Consider the following 18,910-nt stretch of genomic DNA (forward strand, 5'->3'; position numbering starts at 1 on the left):
TTGGCTCCGCGGGCGAGCTAAAAACTGCTCGCCGCCTAAACAGGGTCGGGGTGGGATGTTCAGACGGGCCTTCAGGGAGTAGTGGTCCGACCATGGTACTGCCGTAGCAGTAATCCGGTCCACTGTCATCCCCGCAGCGAAGATCAGATCGAGCGTGTGCCCGGCCTGGTGCGTAGGGACCGTTACACACTGGGAGAGCCCCAGTGCCTCCATGGACGACACTAGGTCTGTAACCCGGCCGGAGGCCGCGTCCTCGGCATGGACGTTGAAGTCACCCAAGACCAGAAGCCTCGGGTGCTCCAACGCCCAGCCAGACACGGCCTCCAGCAGGGACGGCAGGCTACTGGCCGGTGCGTTAGGCGGTCGGTACACTAGCCAGATAGCCAAGTTCTCCTCAGTCTCCAGCACCAGGCCGGCACATTCTATGCCCGCAATCTCCGGTGAGGGGAGGGCCCTGAAGGAGTAAGCCTCCCGGACGAACAACGCCACTCCTCCCCCCCGCCCCTTAGTCCGTGATTGGTGTATGACCGGGAACCCAGGCGGGGCAAGTTGGGAGAGAGCAACTGTCTCCCCGTCCCGCACCCAGGTCTCAGTCATGCACGCCAGGTCCACTTGTTGTTCCATGACGAAGTCCCGAAGGACTATCGTCTTGTTATTAACGGACCTGGCGTTACAGAGCACCAATGACGGAGAGGGGTTCTTCCGAGCCCCACTGCTGACCTCCCTGGGGATGGGTCGTAGGCTGGAAGGGCACCGAGCCATCTTTTTTCTCGGGGCTCTTCCCTTGATATTCTGCCTAGACCCACGGAGCAAAACGGAGAGGAGAGGAGGGTTGCACGTGGCTGGATTTGCCTGGAGGCTCCAGAGGCGCTGCCTGTGTTTCAGAGATTTATCTTGAACGTGGCTGGGGGCTGTATAGGACGATGAAGGGCATCAGCCATGCTTGTTGGCTCTTCCCGCATCGCTGGCCCCAGCAGTGCTGCCAGGGGCTTGTCTGTGTGGACAGCAACCTGGCCCTGGCTGCCGAGCAAAATGATCCGGTGTGCTGCTGTTGGTCCAGTTATGCCAGAGGGTCGCCTACCCCTGGGTTAGACTGGAAGCATTATTGGCCCAGGCCCACGCAGTGAGCTTGATGACCAAGCGAGGATTCAAACCTAGGTCCCAGGTAAAGTTATGGAAGACAGCTGATAGAATGTGAACAGGCTCCGGCAGTTGTGCAGACCTGTTGTCTAAATGGGGCAAAGTACCAGGACCCGTATGCAATTGTGGTGCAGCCCGCCAAACTATTTTCCATCTCTCACAGGAATGTGAGCGTTGTGCCCAGGGAGATGTGATGGAGCTCTTTGAACTCTCCCCAGCTGTGATTGAGAGGACTGAAAATTTAAATATTAGTATTTAGGGGGATTGCATGCCTGGTATATCGAGTTCGTTATGTATTTTATATTATTATATGCTTCCTGAGTAAGTACAATAAGTAAATAATAAGTAAATAATAAATAATTAATAAATAAGTAAATAATAATAGATGTGGAAGTCAAGAAAAGGCATAAGAGGAGAAAAGTGAGCAAAACGAGGTATGGGGGAAATTAAATATGCTGCTGAGTTAAGAACAAAGGAGAGGGATGGATGCAAATTAGAAAGAACAGAATTATGATTGTGAAGACAGGGAGGTGTGACATTGTCTTTGCCGTAGCAGCCTTCCCCCCAAGGTCACAGTAGCCCATTCTACATCTAGCATTTGCTCCGCTGTTTTACCAAACCCATGTTGGAACAGAAATTCCCCTCTACACTGCATGCTGCTTTCACTTTCTTTGATTGTCGGATGTTATGGTACCTTCCACACTGCATGTCGGTTTCACTTCCTTTAATCTCTCGGTTTTATGGTACCATCTGCATAGATGTCCGTTTTATGGCCTTTCAGGGGTGACTCAGCAGTCAGTATGGCATTGGCCCGGGCAGGGCTATTTTGGGGCAGGAACGCACAGGAACGGAGTTCCGGCTGGCTCCCAAGTTGGCCACGCCCAGCAGGAACTCATTAGCATAACAGGCCACACCCAACAGCAGAAACTCATTAGGATTGGCTACATTAGGGGTGTGTGGCCTAACATGCAAAGGAGTTCCTGCTACAAAAAAAGGCCCTGGGTTTTGACAACAAACAAGGTAAACAGAATAACAAGCAAAAGGTGGGTGTGGCTGGATAACCACACTTCTGGTAACATGAGGGTGCAGCCTAATATGCTAATGAGCTGTGCTATCAGGGGTGTGGCCTAATATGCTAATGAGTTTTTGCTGTTGGGTGTGGCCTATTATGCTAATGAGTTCCTGCTGGGCTTTTTCTACAAAAGGATCCCTGGGCCCGGGGTATTTGAATGTGGTTTTGAGCCTCATCCTTTTCTGTTCTAGTGTGGGTTTGGTAAAACAATGGTGCGAATGCTAGATGCAGAATGGGCCACTGAGTGGCTCCTCTTTTCTCCACCACCCTGCCCCAGGTTTCTTGATGAGTACGCCAAGCGCAATCTGACCTTCTGGGCGTTAACAGCTGAGAATGAACCCACGGCTGGATTGATGGCCAATTATCCCTTCCAGTGCTTGGGGTTCACACCTGAGCAGCAGCGGGACTTCATTGCGCTGGATCTGGGCCCCGCCCTGGTGAACAGCTCTCACAAGGATGTCCGCCTCATCATCCTGGATGACAATCGAGTGCATCTGCCTCATTGGGCGAAAGTGGTGAGTACTGCCGATTTGTCTGGTTCGGAGCTGTTTGTACGCAGTGGGCCAGTGGCTCTGTAGGAACAAGAAAAGGGGAGTAGAAATCAGCTTACGAAAGGAGGAAAAGAAGCAGGTCTCTAGTCCACGCTGTGAAAGCCTGCTGGAATCTTGGAAGCCCCCAAGGATGGCAAGTTTCTAGTCCTTGTCGCGATGAGATGCTTGGTAGTGCATGGCTAACGTCTTGCTGAAATGGCAGCAGTTGGTAGTTAGGCACAGGGCCGCAGTGCCCTGTGTGGGTTCTTTGACCAGTAGAGTAAACCCATTTTGGGTGCATGGCAGAAAAGTGGTAAGTATTTTACGTAAATAGATAAATGAAACATAGTATTTTTTTAAAAGAGCAGACTCGGGCAAAGTACACTGGATATTGATACCGGCTGCAAAACTCAGCTTTACTTGGTTTAGAATTTCAGTTGATTTATTGCAGAATTACTCCCCCTGAACACAAATGTGAGTATAAAATGTCCCCCGCCCACAAAAATGTGAGTGTAGATAACACCGAGCCTCCTGGGGCCTAAGCAGGTTTTTTTTTAATGGCTGTTGGCCTTGGCCCTTCCTCACCCGGAGTAATTGACACATGGAATTCACTGCTGCAGGAAGTGGTGGTGGCTACAAGCATAGACTGCTTCAAGGGGGGATTGGATATACATATGGAGCAGAGGTTCATGAGTGGCTATTAGTCACAAGGTATAGATGGACCACTCTGTCTGGGGCAGTGATGCTCTGTATTTTTGGTGCTCGGGGTGGGGTGGGGGACAGTGGGAGGGGCTTCTGGAGTTCTGGCCCCACTGGTGGACCTCCTGATGGCCCCTGGTAATTTTGGCCACTGTGTGGCACAGAGCGTTGGACTGGATGGGCCACTGGACTGATCCAACATGGTTTCTCTTATGTTCTTGGTGCTTGGGGGGAGGCAACAGTGGGAGGGCTTCTGGAGTTCTGGCCCCACTGGTGGACCTCCTGATGGCCCCTGGTAATTTTGGCCACTGTGTGGCACAGAGCGTTGGACTGGATGGGCCACTGGACTGATCCAACATGGTTTCTCTTATGTTCTTGGTGCTTGGGGGGAGGCAACAGTGGGAGGGCTTCTGGAGTTCTGGCCCCACTGGTGGACCTCCTGATGGCCCCTGGTAATTTTGGCCACTGTGTGGCACAGAGCGTTGGACTGGATGGGCCACTGGACTGATCCAACATGGTTTCTCTTATGTTCTTGGTGCTTGGGGGGAGGCAACAGTGGGAGGGCTTCTGGAGTTCTGGCCCCACTGGTGGACCTCCTGATGGCCCCTGGTAATTTTGGCCACTGTGTGGCACAGAGCGTTGGACTGGATGGGCCACTGGACTGATCCAACATGGTTTCTCTTATGTTCTTGGTGCTTGGGGGGAGGCAACAGTGGGAGGGCTTCTGGAGTTCTGGCCCCACTGGTGGACCTCCTGATGGCCCCTGGTAATTTTGGCCACTGTGTGGCACAGAGCGTTGGACTGGATGGGCCACTGGACTGATCCAACATGGTTTCTCTTATGTTCTTGGTGCTTGGGGGGAGGCAACAGTGGGAGGGCTTCTGGAGTTCTGGCCCCACTGGTGGACCTCCTGATGGCCCCTGGTAATTTTGGCCACTGTGTGGCACAGAGCGTTGGACTGGATGGGCCACTGGACTGATCCAACATGGTTTCTCTTATGTTCTTGGTGCTTGGGGGGAGGCAACAGTGGGAGGGCTTCTGGAGTTCTGGCCCCACTGGTGGACCTCCTGATGGCCCCTGGTAATTTTGGCCACTGTGTGGCACAGAGCGTTGGACTGGATGGGCCACTGGACTGATCCAACATGGTTTCTCTTATGTTCTTGGTGCTTGGGGGGAGGCAACAGTGGGAGGGCTTCTGGAGTTCTGGCCCCACTGGTGGACCTCCTGATGGCCCCTGGTAATTTTGGCCACTGTGTGGCACAGAGCGTTGGACTGGATGGGCCACTCTCTGATGTTCTTATGCCCCTTGCTTTGATTAGTCACGGTCCTTCCCCCTTCTCTTTCCAAACTCCCCCTTCCCTGTAGGAATATTTCCTGTTCAAGGTTTGATCTTGTGGGATTTCAGTGCCTCAGCCACACCCCTTCTTTTTCTGCCCAGGTACTGAGCGAGGATAGCCAGGCTGGCCGCTACATCCATGGCATTGGCGTTCACTGGTACCTGGATTTCATTGCTCCCATCGACGACACAGTGGGGATCACCCACCAGCTGTTCCCCGATTACTTCCTGCTCTCCACCGAGAACTGTGCCGGCGCACAGTTCTGGGAGAGGGATGTGATCCTCGGAGACTGGGACCGGGGGAATCGATACAGCCGGAGCATCCTGGCGGTATGAGTTGTGGCGGGGGAAGAGAGGGAGACGGCCCGGTGTGGCTTTCGCCACTCACGTCCGCTTTTCTAATCCTGGTCCTTTCACCACCCCCCCCCAGAACCTTAATCACAACGTCATAGGCTGGATGGACTGGAACCTGGCCCTGGATTTGGAAGGGGGCCCCAACTGGGTCAAGAACTACGCGGACAGCCCGATCATTGTGGACGTGGCCAGTGACACTTTCTACAAGCAGCCCATGTTCTACCACATGGCACACTTTAGGTGAGGTGGAGCAGCGCTGCTGGGGGTTCGCTTGGCAGTATCAGAGTACCAGGAAGCGAGGCAGAGGAATCTGTAAATGCTGAGGCATTTTAATAGGCCATAAGCTAGGAACGACTACTCAGGAAGTTACCCTTTCAGTACCCGTAAGCAAGAGACCTCTATTTTTATGGGTTCTTATCGCCCTACTTCTGTCCAGAAAAGTTGCTGTTACCAAAAGATTCTTCCGAACCTGCCTTCTGCCCGGACTTTTCTATGTTTCCCTTTGGCAGGGGTGGGACTGTGGTGGGCAGCCCTCTTCTTAGAGGTGGAGACAGAGGCATAGACACAATGTTTTCCTCATTCATTGTTTTACTTGGGCACCCAGGGGACTGCAAAACTCCATACCCGTTCCATCTTCCCAGTATCCCATAATGACATGTTGGTCCGAGCTCTCCTTATCAGGCATGAGACTGGTCTTCTCGTTTGTCAGAGTTGCAGGTGTGCACCTATGCCCGGGGGACTTTTTTGCTTTCTTAGCAATCAGCAGTGCATCTGGGGCATTGCAGTGAGGGTTGATTCATTAAGTTGATTAATAGGGAGCAGAAGACTCTTATTAGCTTCTAGGAGACCCTCGACACCATGGGGCTCTGAAACTCGGTGAGTCTCAGTGTCAGACTTGGAAATTAAAATGCAAAGCACATTTTCCAACTTGCATGACAGCTCCTTTATTATGGGGGAGTATTTGCTGAAAGGGGGGGGGAACTTCAGAATATATGTCTCTTGACTGACTAATGACTACATAATGAGTACATAAACACTGTGCCGTTATTGAATTTTAATTGACTTCTTTGTGGTTTTGTGTTATAAAAAATGTAGAAAACTACACCTAATGAGTTCTTACACTTGGTGTGACAAAGAACACAAAATGTGCCTAAGAGGTACTCATGTCTTTATGGGAAAAGACTACAAATGAAATAGAGTATGAGAAGGAAAACAAGCATATTGCCATGTAAGATGCTCTTCGAGCAATGGAGCATAACCACATGGTTAAAAAACATTCCTGGAGTCATCTTAAAAGATGAGGCATATTTCTAGTACAGAGATGTCTTCTGTACTGCAGTTCCTTGTCATGGAGTGAGAAAACAACAGCAAGGAGTGGGAACACGGTACCTGGTTGGGGCCTCCCATTTCTGGCCTCAGTTGATAAGAATTCTACAGATGCACATAAATTCTTTTTAAATGTTGTAAGCCCTGAAAATCTCACAACTGGGGGGACAAGATGACACGGTGAGAGCTGGCAGAGCAGCTCAAGATACACCTGAGCAATGCTTTTGCCCTAGAGGTACCACAGGCCTGCAGAAAAATATCCTGTGACTTTAGGAGAGGGTTAATGTGTGGAAATGGGCAACTGAAGATTTTTGTGGCATGGAAGTCAAGAATGTCACCTGGTAGATGTGATGGTGGGAAGTGCCATCAAGTCACGGCCAACTTATGGCAACTCCATCGGGTTTTCGAGGCAAGAGGTGTTCAGAGGTGGTTTGCCACCCCCTGCCTCTGCATAAGCAACCCTGGGCTTCCTTGGTGGTCTCCCATCCAAATACTAACCAAGGTTAACCCTGTTTAGCTTCTGAGATATGACAAGATATGACAAGATCGGGCTAGCTTGGGCCATCCAATAACACCTCTTGAAGCCCCTTAGGGCAGGATAATTTTTACCAGACTAGTTCACAGATGCAAAAGCATGACATTGGGGAGACTACCACCAACTTCTCCCTGTTCCTTTCTGTACTCATCTTTTGCCTCGGTTTCTGAGCGCATCCTATTCTTCTGCTCTGCATTCCCTCCTGCTTTCACATCCAGTTTGTGTCGGGCTTTCTCTTGTTTCTGCATTTGTTTTACAGGAATCTGCACTCAGGCCGCTTCCAGCACACTTTTGCCCCACAGTTATCAAAACTCCTTTGGCTAAGATTCTTTGTTCTCAACTGCTTTTGAATTGCTACTCCTTTCTAAAGTAGAATTGTTTATGCCAGTATTTAAGGGCTGCCCGCTGCCCTCCCCTGTTTCCACTTCTTTGTCTTTAGTTAGGTTGACCCTCCCTCCTCATTCTGTTTGCTTTCCCTCCTGCCCTCTCATTCAGGCAAACTTAAGAAAAACCAGAGAGGGCATAAGAAGGAACAGTAAATATAAAGGACTAGGGAATTTCCTGCTCCCAAATGTGTCAGTCTTGCATGTGTGGGCCTGGATTTCCCCCTCCCTTCCCTTTCTTTTAACAGAATCACAGAGGGAGGGAGGGAGGGAGGGAGGGGTTGGGTCTGCAGTTAAAAGTTTTGAAAGATGTTTGCCTTTCTCTCTCTCAGCCAGTTAGCTCAAAAAATGCGGGTTTTGCTTGTAGATGCAGAATGCGTACAACTGCGAAGTGAACCCTGAGAAGTGAATCCTCGGATTCTCCAGAGCAAGTTGTCAGTGCAGAAAGGGACCCTGCATGCTGCAGCTGCCAAAAAAAAGAAAAAAAGAGCCAGTGTGCATCCGAGAGGCACAAAACTCCCACTGCCTGTGTGATACAAAGTCCTTGAACAAACATGAGGACTCTAGGAGCCCATGTTATGGTGGGGATGTACTAAAATGGACAGGATTGCTCATTGGAAACAACAGGAGAGGCCTGAAGGCCCAGTAGATATAATAGGAGCCAGAAATGCCAATGGATTTGCATGGGTTCCATTGAAATACATGACAGTACACAGAAAGTTGCAATAAAAATGCAGAATGGATTTTGAATGAAGGTCTCCAGACACAGACAGACTGCTCTGGGACTGGGACAATAGTCCCCGAGTGGAATGACTGCCCCTGAGAGCAGCAGAAGTGTTCTGGGACTGGGATGACAGGCCCCAGAGTGGAATGATGGGCCCTAGGAATAGAACCAGTGCTTTTGGACTGGAATGACAGTCCCTGGAAGTAGCAGAAGCAGTTATGGGGATCCCCAGTGTATGAGCTCGGAGCACAGTGTAAGACATTTTGTAGTTTGCTTTTTATTTATTTTTCAGAGGAGTAATGTAGGATCCCTTCCAACCGGCACCGGTCTCCACTGATCAGAACTGTAAAAACATTTGGGACGAGAGGATAATTGCGGATCAGAGACTGCAGCTGATGAAATCAAGGCCTATGTGCCTCCTCTCTTATACAGCCACATGTCTGCATAAGAGAACGTTTGCCCCACCCCCAGTTCTCCTGTTGTGCCCCCAGCCCCACAGCCATACAGCCCCTTTTCATTCCAGAGAAGTTAGCTCATTTGAATTTGAATTTGCCAGCAGTAGCCACCCCTGTGGCAAAACCACCCAATTAAAATGAGAAAACCCCTGCCTTGAAAGGGAGGATAGAACCCCTAGTGAAGCCAAAGGATCAGATCCCTCGCAGCTACCTGGAATGGGAGAAGGAAATAATTGTCATTAGTATACCTACAACACACAGCCAATCCCATGGAAGGTTTTGATCAGGGCAGAAACCTCGAAAATGGAAAATAGTATACTTTGCAGTGACAAAGAACTTTAAAAAGAAAAGAAAAAAAAGTCCAGCCTTGGAAAGAGTTGAATCAATCTATTAATGCCTAGTCAAGGAGCCTGGAGGAGAAATGTCAGGGCAAAGTAGGTCAGATATTAAATCACCCAAAAGGAGCTGTCAAGGGCTGGGACTAGAGCCAGCTTATTGAATGTGCAGTTGTGGGAGGGGAAGAGGGGACATGCTGTAAAAAAAAATATGTAGAAGGGAAATCAAGGTTACTTCCATCTTCAAGAGCATCTCCACCCGCCCACAGTCTACATACTAGGATGCCTGGCATATATCTGACATTTTGCAGCAAAGCCATGTAGGTTCCAAAAGGGAAACGGTATATAATTTTAAAACAAAACAAAGAAGCTCGCCTACCAAGGGCTGGATAAATGGTTTCAGACTCCCAGGAGTAATCATTACAAGCTTATCCAGTTTCTGTTTGGGAACATAAAACAGCTGGTAAAGTTTAGTTGCTGTCAAGAAGGACTTTGGGGGACTTGGCCATCTTACTCACACTAACTGTAAGTGTCCAAGGGAAGTAATGGCCTCAAAGCTGAAGCCTGGGGCTCTTCAGAAGCAGCTTCTCCTGTCAGGTAATTGCAGTTTGCAGTCAGTCACCCTGTTTGGTACTTACAGTGATCCGAGCCAGTTTGATGTAGTGGTTAAGTATGCGGACTCTAATCTGGGAGAGCCAGGTTTGATTCCCCACTCCTCCACTTGCACCTGCTGGATGACCTTGGGCAAGCCGTAGTTCTGGCACAGCTGTTCTTGAAAAAGAGCAGTTTCTGTCAGAGCTCTCTCAGCCCCACCTACCTCACAGGGTGTCTGTTGTGGGGAGGGGAAGGAAAAGGAGTTTGTAAGCTGCTCTGAGACTCCCTTGGGTAGTGAAGAGCGGGGTATAAATCCAATCTCCTCCTCCTCCTCCTCTTCTTCTTCCTCCTCCTCCTCCTCCTTACGGCACCCAGAAGCTAAGGTTGCCAGGTCAGAGATGTGTTGGGTCCCCATAATGGATATAACATCTAAACAACCCTTTCCAACTCTTTTGCATCAGCTGAAGAGATAATGACTGTGCGTTCTCCGATCACTCTCCTTTTTTGTTCCAGCCCACTGTGGGGCATTGTGCTTGCTCCAACATGGGACAACGGAAAGTGGTCAATGGAACTAGGGTTGGGAGAAACCACAACTGTATCCACTTTCTACGCAGCTTTTGGTGAGAGAACAGAGAAGCCTTCTGGGATTGCAGTCAGACAATCCTACCAAAACTGGTCCCTGGGCACCAGTCCTCTCTGGGTGCATACCAGTAGGTGCCCAAAGTACTCACATTGCCCCAATAAACACTGCACTCCTGTTGTCAGTGTATGGGTTGGGGTCGAGAGGAAGGGGAAATCAGCATTGTGTTAATAACAGCAAGTTGAGGTTTTAAATATGGGGAAAATGTTGGTTCCTTGCAACTGCAGCTGTATATGGGATGAAAAAATTTAGACTGCTGTCACTGCTGATTTAACAGACACACTTTCAAATGGGGGGGGATATGTAGCTCCCTCATGAAAAGTGTACTTTCCCTATGCAATACGTCAATCATTTGGAAAGGCCATTCAAATTTTACAACCATACACATATTATTATTTTGAATTCCTGAAAACGATTTTTCATCTCCTGCAGAAATGTAGCACGACCTTCTGCAGGGCCAGTTTTAAATTATTGGTTTTAACTAGTGATTTTTATGTCTTTTATTGTTGTTTAGATTGTAAGCTGCCTTGGTGAGGGCAGGCGGCATGGATGGTATAGCCCAGGGCTATTTTAGGGCAGGAACGCACAGGAACGGAGTTCCGGCTGGCTTCAGAGTTGGCCACGCCCACTACAGCCAAAACCTCTGCATGCGTGGCTACAGAGGGAAGGCCTGGAGAGCGACCCCCCCCCCCCGGCGACTCCAAGGTGGGCGGGCCAGGGGGGCCCCTGGAAGGATCGGGGAGGCATTTAAATGCCTCCCTGTGCCTTCCCTGGCCTGTCAAAGGGCTAACTTGCCTGGGCTCCCCACAGCCGTGGGGCGCCCAGGCAAACCAAGGGAAGGCAGTTTAAACTGCCTTCCCTTCAAGGGAGGGCTTGCAGCCGCGGCACACCTGGGCAAGCCAAGGGAAGGCATGGAGTGTGTGGCCTGATATGCTAATGAGCTGCACTGTCAAGGGTGTAGCCTGTTATGCTAATGAGTTCCTGCTGGGCTTTTTCTTCAAAAAGAGCCCTGGATAGCCTGATCTCATCAGAACTCGGAAGCTAAGCATGGAGAACCCCACAGAAGACTCTGCAGAGGAAGGCCATGGCAAACCACCTCTGCTTCCTGCTTGCCTTGACAGCCCCTTGCTGGGGTCGCCATGAGTCAGTTGCTACTTGATGGCACTTTACACAGAGAGACACAGGCCGCCTTGAGTTCCTATAGGTAGAAAGGTGGCTAATAAATGTTATCAATACATCGATCCCATATGAACTGAGATGGGTCTTGTTGATGGCCAGTTTGATACCTACAGCCAGAGGTCATTTCGGGGGGGATCGCGGGGGATCGCAGTCCACTTCCGGCCCTCATTCAGCCAGGAGGAGGCAGGAGAAGAGTGAAGGGTAAGTTGCTTCCTCCCTGCCTCTACCCACCCCTGCCTGCCTGGGGCCAGGGAGGGCCTTCGCGGGGCTTCCTTGCACTCCCACCGGCCTTGCAGGTCCACCGCCGGGCCCCTCATGGGGCTCGGCAGTGGAGCTGCAAGGCCGGCAGCGGCGTCCGGGACCGTTGGGGGTAGGGTGTGTGGCCTTATGACACACTTCCGGTGATGTCAGGGGGTGTGGCCTTATGACACACTTCAGGTGATGTCAGGGGGTGTGGCATATGCTAATGAGTTATGCTAATGAGTTCCCCTAGCTCTTTTTCTATGAAACGACCCCTGTCTACAGCCTGGGCAAAAAGTGTGTAAGTGACGGAAAACCTGCGGCCCAGCTCCAGTCTGCGAGACCCCGCTGCTCTCCCCCCTGGGGCCTTCTGCTGCCACAGTGCCATTAAAAGTGTTACCTAATAATCACTTGGGAAATCTGAAATGTTATTTTTTGTTGAATCCCACTCCTTCTTTGACTGTGCAGTGCTTCTGTTTATCTCCTCTCCATCTGCTCCTCCATGTGAGAGTCTCGTCACAAATATTAAGTGCTGCACGATGCAGATACGAAAGAATAGAGGCAATTAGACAGCCCTACCACCCATGCAGGCGCCTCTAATTATAGACCAGGAGCAGCTGCATTGTGAATCTATTTTATTAATGAGGAAAAAGATATTATACTATGAAACGTCTGGAGTGAAGGAGGTTTATAGACGGAGAAGGCAGAAGGAGTTCTTTTGTGGATGGACTCAAATAGTGCACCAACCCACCTTAGTGCTATAGGGATCTAGCTTACCCATTGACCTGGTGACTTGTCCAAGGGCAACTAGTTAGAATTAGCCTGCAAAGCTACCTAGATGGTTTGGGGGCAGGATATCTGAAGGACTGCCTCCACTCATAATGTCCAATCCACTAGTCAAGATTATCTTTCAAGGCCCTGTTTTCCGTGCCCCCCTGCCTGCAGTGATGAGGCGGGTAGTGATCGCAGGCAGGGCTTTTTTTTTTAACAGGGAGCACCTCATCTTTGGAGTGCCCTCACCCAAAGTAGGAAACCCCAATGTGGTGCCCAGGGGTGCCATGATATCCACCAACACCTTTCCTGGTGCCCGCCAGGTGTTGCTAAAAGTGGGTGGGGCTGTTACCCAGCAAGGCTTCTGATTGGCCACTGGAGATTTGATTGGCTGTGCAGATTTTTTTTAAAAAAACATTGCTTTGGCAGCAGCTGCCACCACAGCACAAGGATCTTTACTGTGTGACTGAAGGTACGCTGTGGCTGCCATTTTGTGGCTGGTTCTGTCTTGTGTGGCAGCCATTTTGTGGCTGGGCCCATGTCAGAATTCCAAAGGTCCCCACAGGCTCAAAAACTTTGGGGCCTCTTGCCCTAGAGGCTTGCCTGTTCTGTACCTTACTATCCTTAAGGTGCTAGGCCAAATATTGATTTTTACCCAGGCTTTTAATGGAAGGGTTCCATTTTCCTTAGCTGATTTCAAGGTCTGCTTCTAGCCTGAGGGCCATTTTGTAGCTTGTGGTTTTATGGCATGTTGACTAAAGGGACCCTCCGCATCCAGAGGTTGTAAACTAGTACTAGGAGGCAACATCTGGGTGTTGACCTCTATGTCCTGTTTGTTGGCCTTCTGGGGCAACTTGGTTAGCCATTATATGAAACAAGATGCTGGACTAGATAGACCATTGATCTCATCCAGCAGGGCTCTTCATACATTCTTAAACAGAGAATAGCAGAAGTCAAGAGAAGAAGAAGAGAAGACGAAGAAGAGAAGAGATTGGATTTATACCCCGCCCTTCACTTGGAGTCTCAGAGCGGCTTACAAACTCCTTTCCCTTCCCCTCCCCACAACAAACACCCTGTGAGGTAGGTAGGGCTGAGAGAACTCTGACACAAACTGCTCTTTTTCAAGGACAGCTGTGCCAGAGCTTGTGACTGACCCAAGGTCACATCAGCAGGTGCAAGTGGAGGAGTGGGGAATCAAACCCGGTTCTCCCAGATTAGATTCTGCACACTTAACCACTACACCAAACTGGCTCTCCAAGGGACAATTTTGCATTATGTCAGGGTAGATGAAATGCCTAGACCATGCTCAGAGAGTTTATATCTTACAAGAGAAGGGCAAAATGGGGGGTGGAAGAGGCCCTGGAATGAAACATCAGAACATCTGAATGAATGCTGAAACCGCTGAAGGACTATGGGGAACTCTGGACTGGTCCGTCATCTTTGAGGGTTCTTGGTAAAGAAGATCAATGAGCACTTTAAATTTAATTTTTATTGGGATTGGCTTTTAAACTGTACATGTGTTTTAAACTACTATGATATATGTTTTATTGTTGCAAGATTTCTTGCCTTGTTAGCCGCCCTGAGCCCTACGGGGGAGGGCGGGGTATAAATCTGATTAATAAATAAATAAATAAATAAAATAAGGGTTAGGAATAAAGGGTAGCCAGAGAGTACTGCAGACAGGGAGGGAACAGTAAGATGTAAATGCAGGAGTACTTACAGTAAGATTAAGGCAGTTCAACCAAATTTCCTTCAATAAATGATGAATAAGAGGCAAACAGGCTGATCTAGACACAGGAGTAAGCAGGGAGATGGGTGTGGGACAGGTAAAAAAGTTACTGTAGCAAGACAATTAATTTAAAAGCGAAGCTTTATTTAAACCCATGCACATAAAAATATAGCAATAGGTCGCGGGAAATGGAAGTGTTGAAAGACAATGTATGTCAGGGGTGTCAAACGAATTTGTTATGAGAGCTGGATCTGACATAAATGAGACCTTGTTGGGCCGGGCCATGTGTGTCATAAAATGTAATGCCAGGTAGCAGAGATATAAACTTTATAAAGGACACATACAAACACAATTAAAGATTTTTTAAACTTTAAATAAAACATGCTTAAAACACTAGCACTCTGGCAATATTTTGTCTATTTAACAGTCTCTGATAACTGATACCTCTTTCTCTGATTTATTGCATCAAAATGTCTGTGCTGTACCAATCTTGAGTATGCTGCTCAGGTGTGTACCTGTAAGCTGCAAACCCACTTTTGATTTATTGACATTCATTATAGAAATCTCATGCTCAGTGTTCTGAGCCTAGGACCCAGGGAAACCTGGAAATGGCTGGGCATTGCGGGCTTTTGTACATAAGTTGCTTCATGTGCTGGTCAAGAACAGGAGAAGGGATCCTGACACAAACTGAGGGCTGTTTGTTTGTCTGCAAAACTATAGTCTTCCCCATAAAAATAAATACAACTTCCTACAAAGGAAATATGCTGGGTGAATTTGGTCTGGGCACACACTCTCAGTCTAATCTACCTCACTGGCTTGTTGTTATTCCTCCTCTACAATAGTTCACATTGCTTTCTTACTGAGAAAGACTGGATAATGAGGGCATGGACACAGTGAAAAGGGGGAGGTAACCCAGGAGAGCCCAATAACACACACAGCATAAGGAGTCCAACGGAATACACACACACTGTAGCAAGGTGCACAAAAGCTCATACCTTGAACAAAACTTTGTTGGTCTTAAAGATGCCTGGTATTTCCACTGTGTGATTGAGGCAGCCCAGCAAAGCAAGCTTTCCCTCATTCCTTCCTTCCTTGCCTCTCTTCAGGGAGGAGCCTCAGCCAGTGGAAGTAAGGAAAGACAGGCTTCCCATTGTCTCCTGTATATGATTGAGGCAGCCTGGCCGGGAAGTGAGCTCTGGCTGTTTTCCTCCCTTCCCATGGGAGGAGGAGGGGGAGGAGCCTCAGCCAGTGCTTTACTAGACTCTCTCTATCACATAGGAGAGGCTTGCCTATCTATCTCTCCTGTGCGATTGAGAGTCTGGTAAAGTAAGCTGTGATGTAGCAACAGTAGCAGAACTGGAAAAGGAAGCAGGAAACAGCCAGCGCAGGAAACAGCCAGGGCCTTGCAGGCCAAATTGCAGCTCTCCGATGGCCTGACCCAGCCCCTGGGCCTCATGTTTGATGCCCCTGATGTATGTTAATATCTTGGTCCTCATCCAGCAGCCGTTGTGTTTTACTGCATGCAGTTGGTCCCTCTGGATGGAAGAGTGCATGGGACACGTTAAATTCTGTCGAGACCAGATGAGCACCACAGTATCGAAGTTTATAATATTTCCAATTAAGAGACAGTGTTCCAGATGTATGTCGGGAACAGATTTTAATACAACACCATTCAATGAGTCCCGATGCATTTCAAACTGAAACAACTCTTCATAAGAGAAACATTAATTTGATTGGAAGAATTTCTTTTACGTCCTCTGTAGAGCTATATGCGCCTGTTTCCTGTGGGGAATTGTCTCTGCTGAAGTCCAAAGGCCACGTTCACTGATAATATAACAAGTACTGTGATAGATCCTTCACCTATTAACTTCCTGAATGAAATTAATATTTCAGTGAGAATTTGGCAAGGTACACCATCCGATCCTTTGTGACATTTGGTTTGCTCACTGTCACACTACGAAGTCCTTACTTGCTGAATAACGAGGACACAATTTTCATCCCTCGCACCTTGGAGAATGGGATGCTGACTTGCGTGTGGCCCCGAATGTCTTTTTGTCAGTTGGTTTACCATCCTGTCTGCTCCTCCATGGAGCCTGCTGTGTGACTTCTCTCAGCCTGGCCTGTCTCACTAGGCTGTTGTGATGACAAAATGGAAAAGGGAGAGCCATGGAGGAAAAGTGGCATAAAAATGTCGTAGATGGATATGGGGAAATGGCCCAGTGATTCTACTGTCTCTGAACTATGAATGCAAAACACATGCATCCAGGGGTCATTTCCTGCAGGAGCGCACAGGAGTGGAGCTCCGGCAGTAAAGAGCCCAGGGGGCGGGCACATGCAACACGCCCCACCCCCCACTCCCAGAAGCCCTCAGTCAGAGCAAGAAGCAGCCAGGTAAGTTGCAGAGCTCCCCCCCGCCCCCCGGTCCAAAACAGTCCAGTGGCACCTTTAAGACCAAGTTTTATTCAGGTACAAGCTCTCCCTCCTCTGCGAGGACAGAGCTGCACGTCCCCCCCCCAATAGCTAGCAATCCAAAACAGTCCAGTGGAGCCTGAGCGGTGGGTGTTGCCTTCTGACACACTTCCGGTGATGTCAGGGGGTGTGGCATATGCAAATAAGTCATGCTAATGAGTTATGCGAATGAGCTCCTGCACCTCTTTTTCTACGAAATGACCCCTGGATGCATCTCAGATGATGATTCTTAAAAGGGAGAAAAATGAAATGTAAGACAAATCAGATCCTATCCCTGGATAATATTAAAAATGCTCGGAGGCATGATCATCAGCTATTATTCCATGGGTAGTGTTATGCTTCTAACTAATAAATGTGTTTCTTTTGTTAGTGAGACAATTGCGTTTTTGCCAAAGGTGTTCTGGTGCGCGCTCTCTCTCTCGTTCTCTCTTTTAAAGGGGGGGGGCACGGATAATGCATCTTATTATTCTCAAGGCTTTTCAGCCACTTCAGTTGGCGTAATTCCCAGAAGCTGAATCTAGTATTTGTGCAGTTGTAATGACACCTTTTTATGGAAGGATCATACTCTGCTTTTCCTGAACAGTTCTGCAATCTGTAATGATTTCTCCTCGCTAGTCGAGAGTGCAAGTCTGCCTCTCATAAAAGATCTGTATTGTGCACGATGAAAGGTGTGGAGTTAGGTTACCTGCCCTGTCTTCAGAGCAGGTAAGCGAAAAGAAAGACCTTGAATTCATAGGTGTGGGGCTTTGAAAGTGTGAGATTTACCATCGAAAATTACTGGTGCTTTGGAAGTAAACATTGCAACTCAGAAAGGGCTAGAGAAAGACCTACATATAGGCTGCGGTCACACGGAGCAGTAGCCACGCTACTGCGACGGAAGATAAGCGGATTTTCTGGGCGCGATCTCACCGCCACATCTGGGAAGCGTAGAGCTCCCGTGGCGAACCCGAGGCTTCCCTCCTAAGATGCGCGATTAAAAACTAGTACCTCGGAGGTACTAGTTTCCGTAAACCGCGGGGCAAGGGCGGGCATCTGATCACGTTTCCGGTGGCATCCAGTGCCCGCCCATGCCCCATTGCGAAAAGGTTCTCCCCCCCCCGAAGTCTCCAGGGATGCACACAAGCACCCAACGGGGCAAGCACATACTTCAGGTTAAAAAAAACCCCATAACCCCGTTTGCTGCGCCACGTCGCTTCTTTGGCGCGTCGTGTGATCGGCACCTCCCCCCTAACCACGGGACCGCGAGGGGACGCCTGATCGCGTGTTATTTCTCTGCGGGGCAAACAGCCACGCCTCCCCCCCCCGCGATATCCGGCCCGTGGGACCAGGGTCATAATATAGAATATGAACAAAGACTGAGGCAGCAGAATTCTGGACTTACTGGACTGAGGGGAGAAGGGTGGGGGAAGAAGGGTTGCCAGGTCCCCCCGGCCACTGGTGGGGGGATGGGAGGGCAGAGTTGCCAGATCCAGGCTGGGGAACTCCTGGAGATTTGGGGATGGAGCCTGGAAAGGACAGGGACCTCAATGGGGTACAATGCCATAAAGTTCACCCTCCAAAGAATCCATTGTCTCCAGGGGAACTGTAGTCTGGAGATGAGATACAATTTCAGGGGATCCCTAGGTCCCATACGGAGGCTGGCATCCTAGAGGGAACTCATATTTTATTAATGCTCCCCATGTGTATAGAAATTACCAGCTGGAGGGGATCCCATTTGATCACCCATAACACTATGCTAGGTATCATAGGATTTGTGCACACAACCCATGTGGAATGGGGGCTATAAGATGGAGTGACATTGAGCAAAAAGCTGGCTAGATCCAAACCCTTTGCTGTAAAAACAAAAAAGAAGTGAGTTATGTGTCATATGGCTCCCAGATCTGGAATGCTTAATGCTTCTTCTTCTTCTTTTTTATCGACTCTCCTAAAAAGGAGAGAATTTATGCTTTTAATATCAGAAAGAGGGAAGGTATATAGTGGGATTAAGAAAAGGTTGGGTGATACTTTCATTAGTATGTTAATCTTTTGTTAGTATTAAACAAATCTTCTTTTGGCTTCTTCTGTGAGTTGTCTATCGTCTTTCATCTTAACCTGTAAAAAACAATAACATTAGTAGTGTCCTTTTGGCTTATTGTTAGTAAAGTCTTTTCTTGCGCATTCCGAACCCATCTTCATGATTTGGGCTGCCTCCCTTTCACGTCTCTCAGATTATATGATGGACCTTTCCCCGCTCCTTCATCTTCTGGAGTCTTGACTTCCCCCTCCGAGCCGCTGTCTCTGTCACTGTCCAATTCTTCCCATTTGGCAAGTGCTGCCTCCTCCGAGCTGGCGTGTCTCTTCAAAAAGTCTTGAGCTTTGAAAATGGAGTCAATCTTCTCCCTTTTATCCTTAAACTTGAA

At 48.9% G+C, this 18,910-nt stretch overlaps 1 protein-coding gene across 1 annotated transcript in view; it reads left to right on the top strand.

Moving 5' to 3' along the window:
* The window catches only part of LOC107112643 (glucosylceramidase-like), an 80,117-nt gene that overhangs the window by 40,584 nt on the left and 20,623 nt on the right, over positions 1 to 18,910 (top strand). Inside the window, exons 7-9 of the mRNA XM_015413839.1 lie at positions 2,490 to 2,727; positions 4,880 to 5,107; positions 5,208 to 5,371. Coding sequence (XP_015269325.1) covers positions 2,490 to 2,727; positions 4,880 to 5,107; positions 5,208 to 5,371 — 630 coding nt within the window. The remainder of the gene's footprint in view (positions 1 to 2,489; positions 2,728 to 4,879; positions 5,108 to 5,207; positions 5,372 to 18,910) is intronic.

Source organism: Gekko japonicus, unplaced genomic scaffold (genome assembly GCF_001447785.1).
Source record: "Gekko japonicus isolate JY-2015 unplaced genomic scaffold, Gekko_japonicus_V1.1 scaffold981, whole genome shotgun sequence".
Taxonomy (NCBI): Eukaryota; Metazoa; Chordata; class Lepidosauria; order Squamata; family Gekkonidae; genus Gekko; species Gekko japonicus.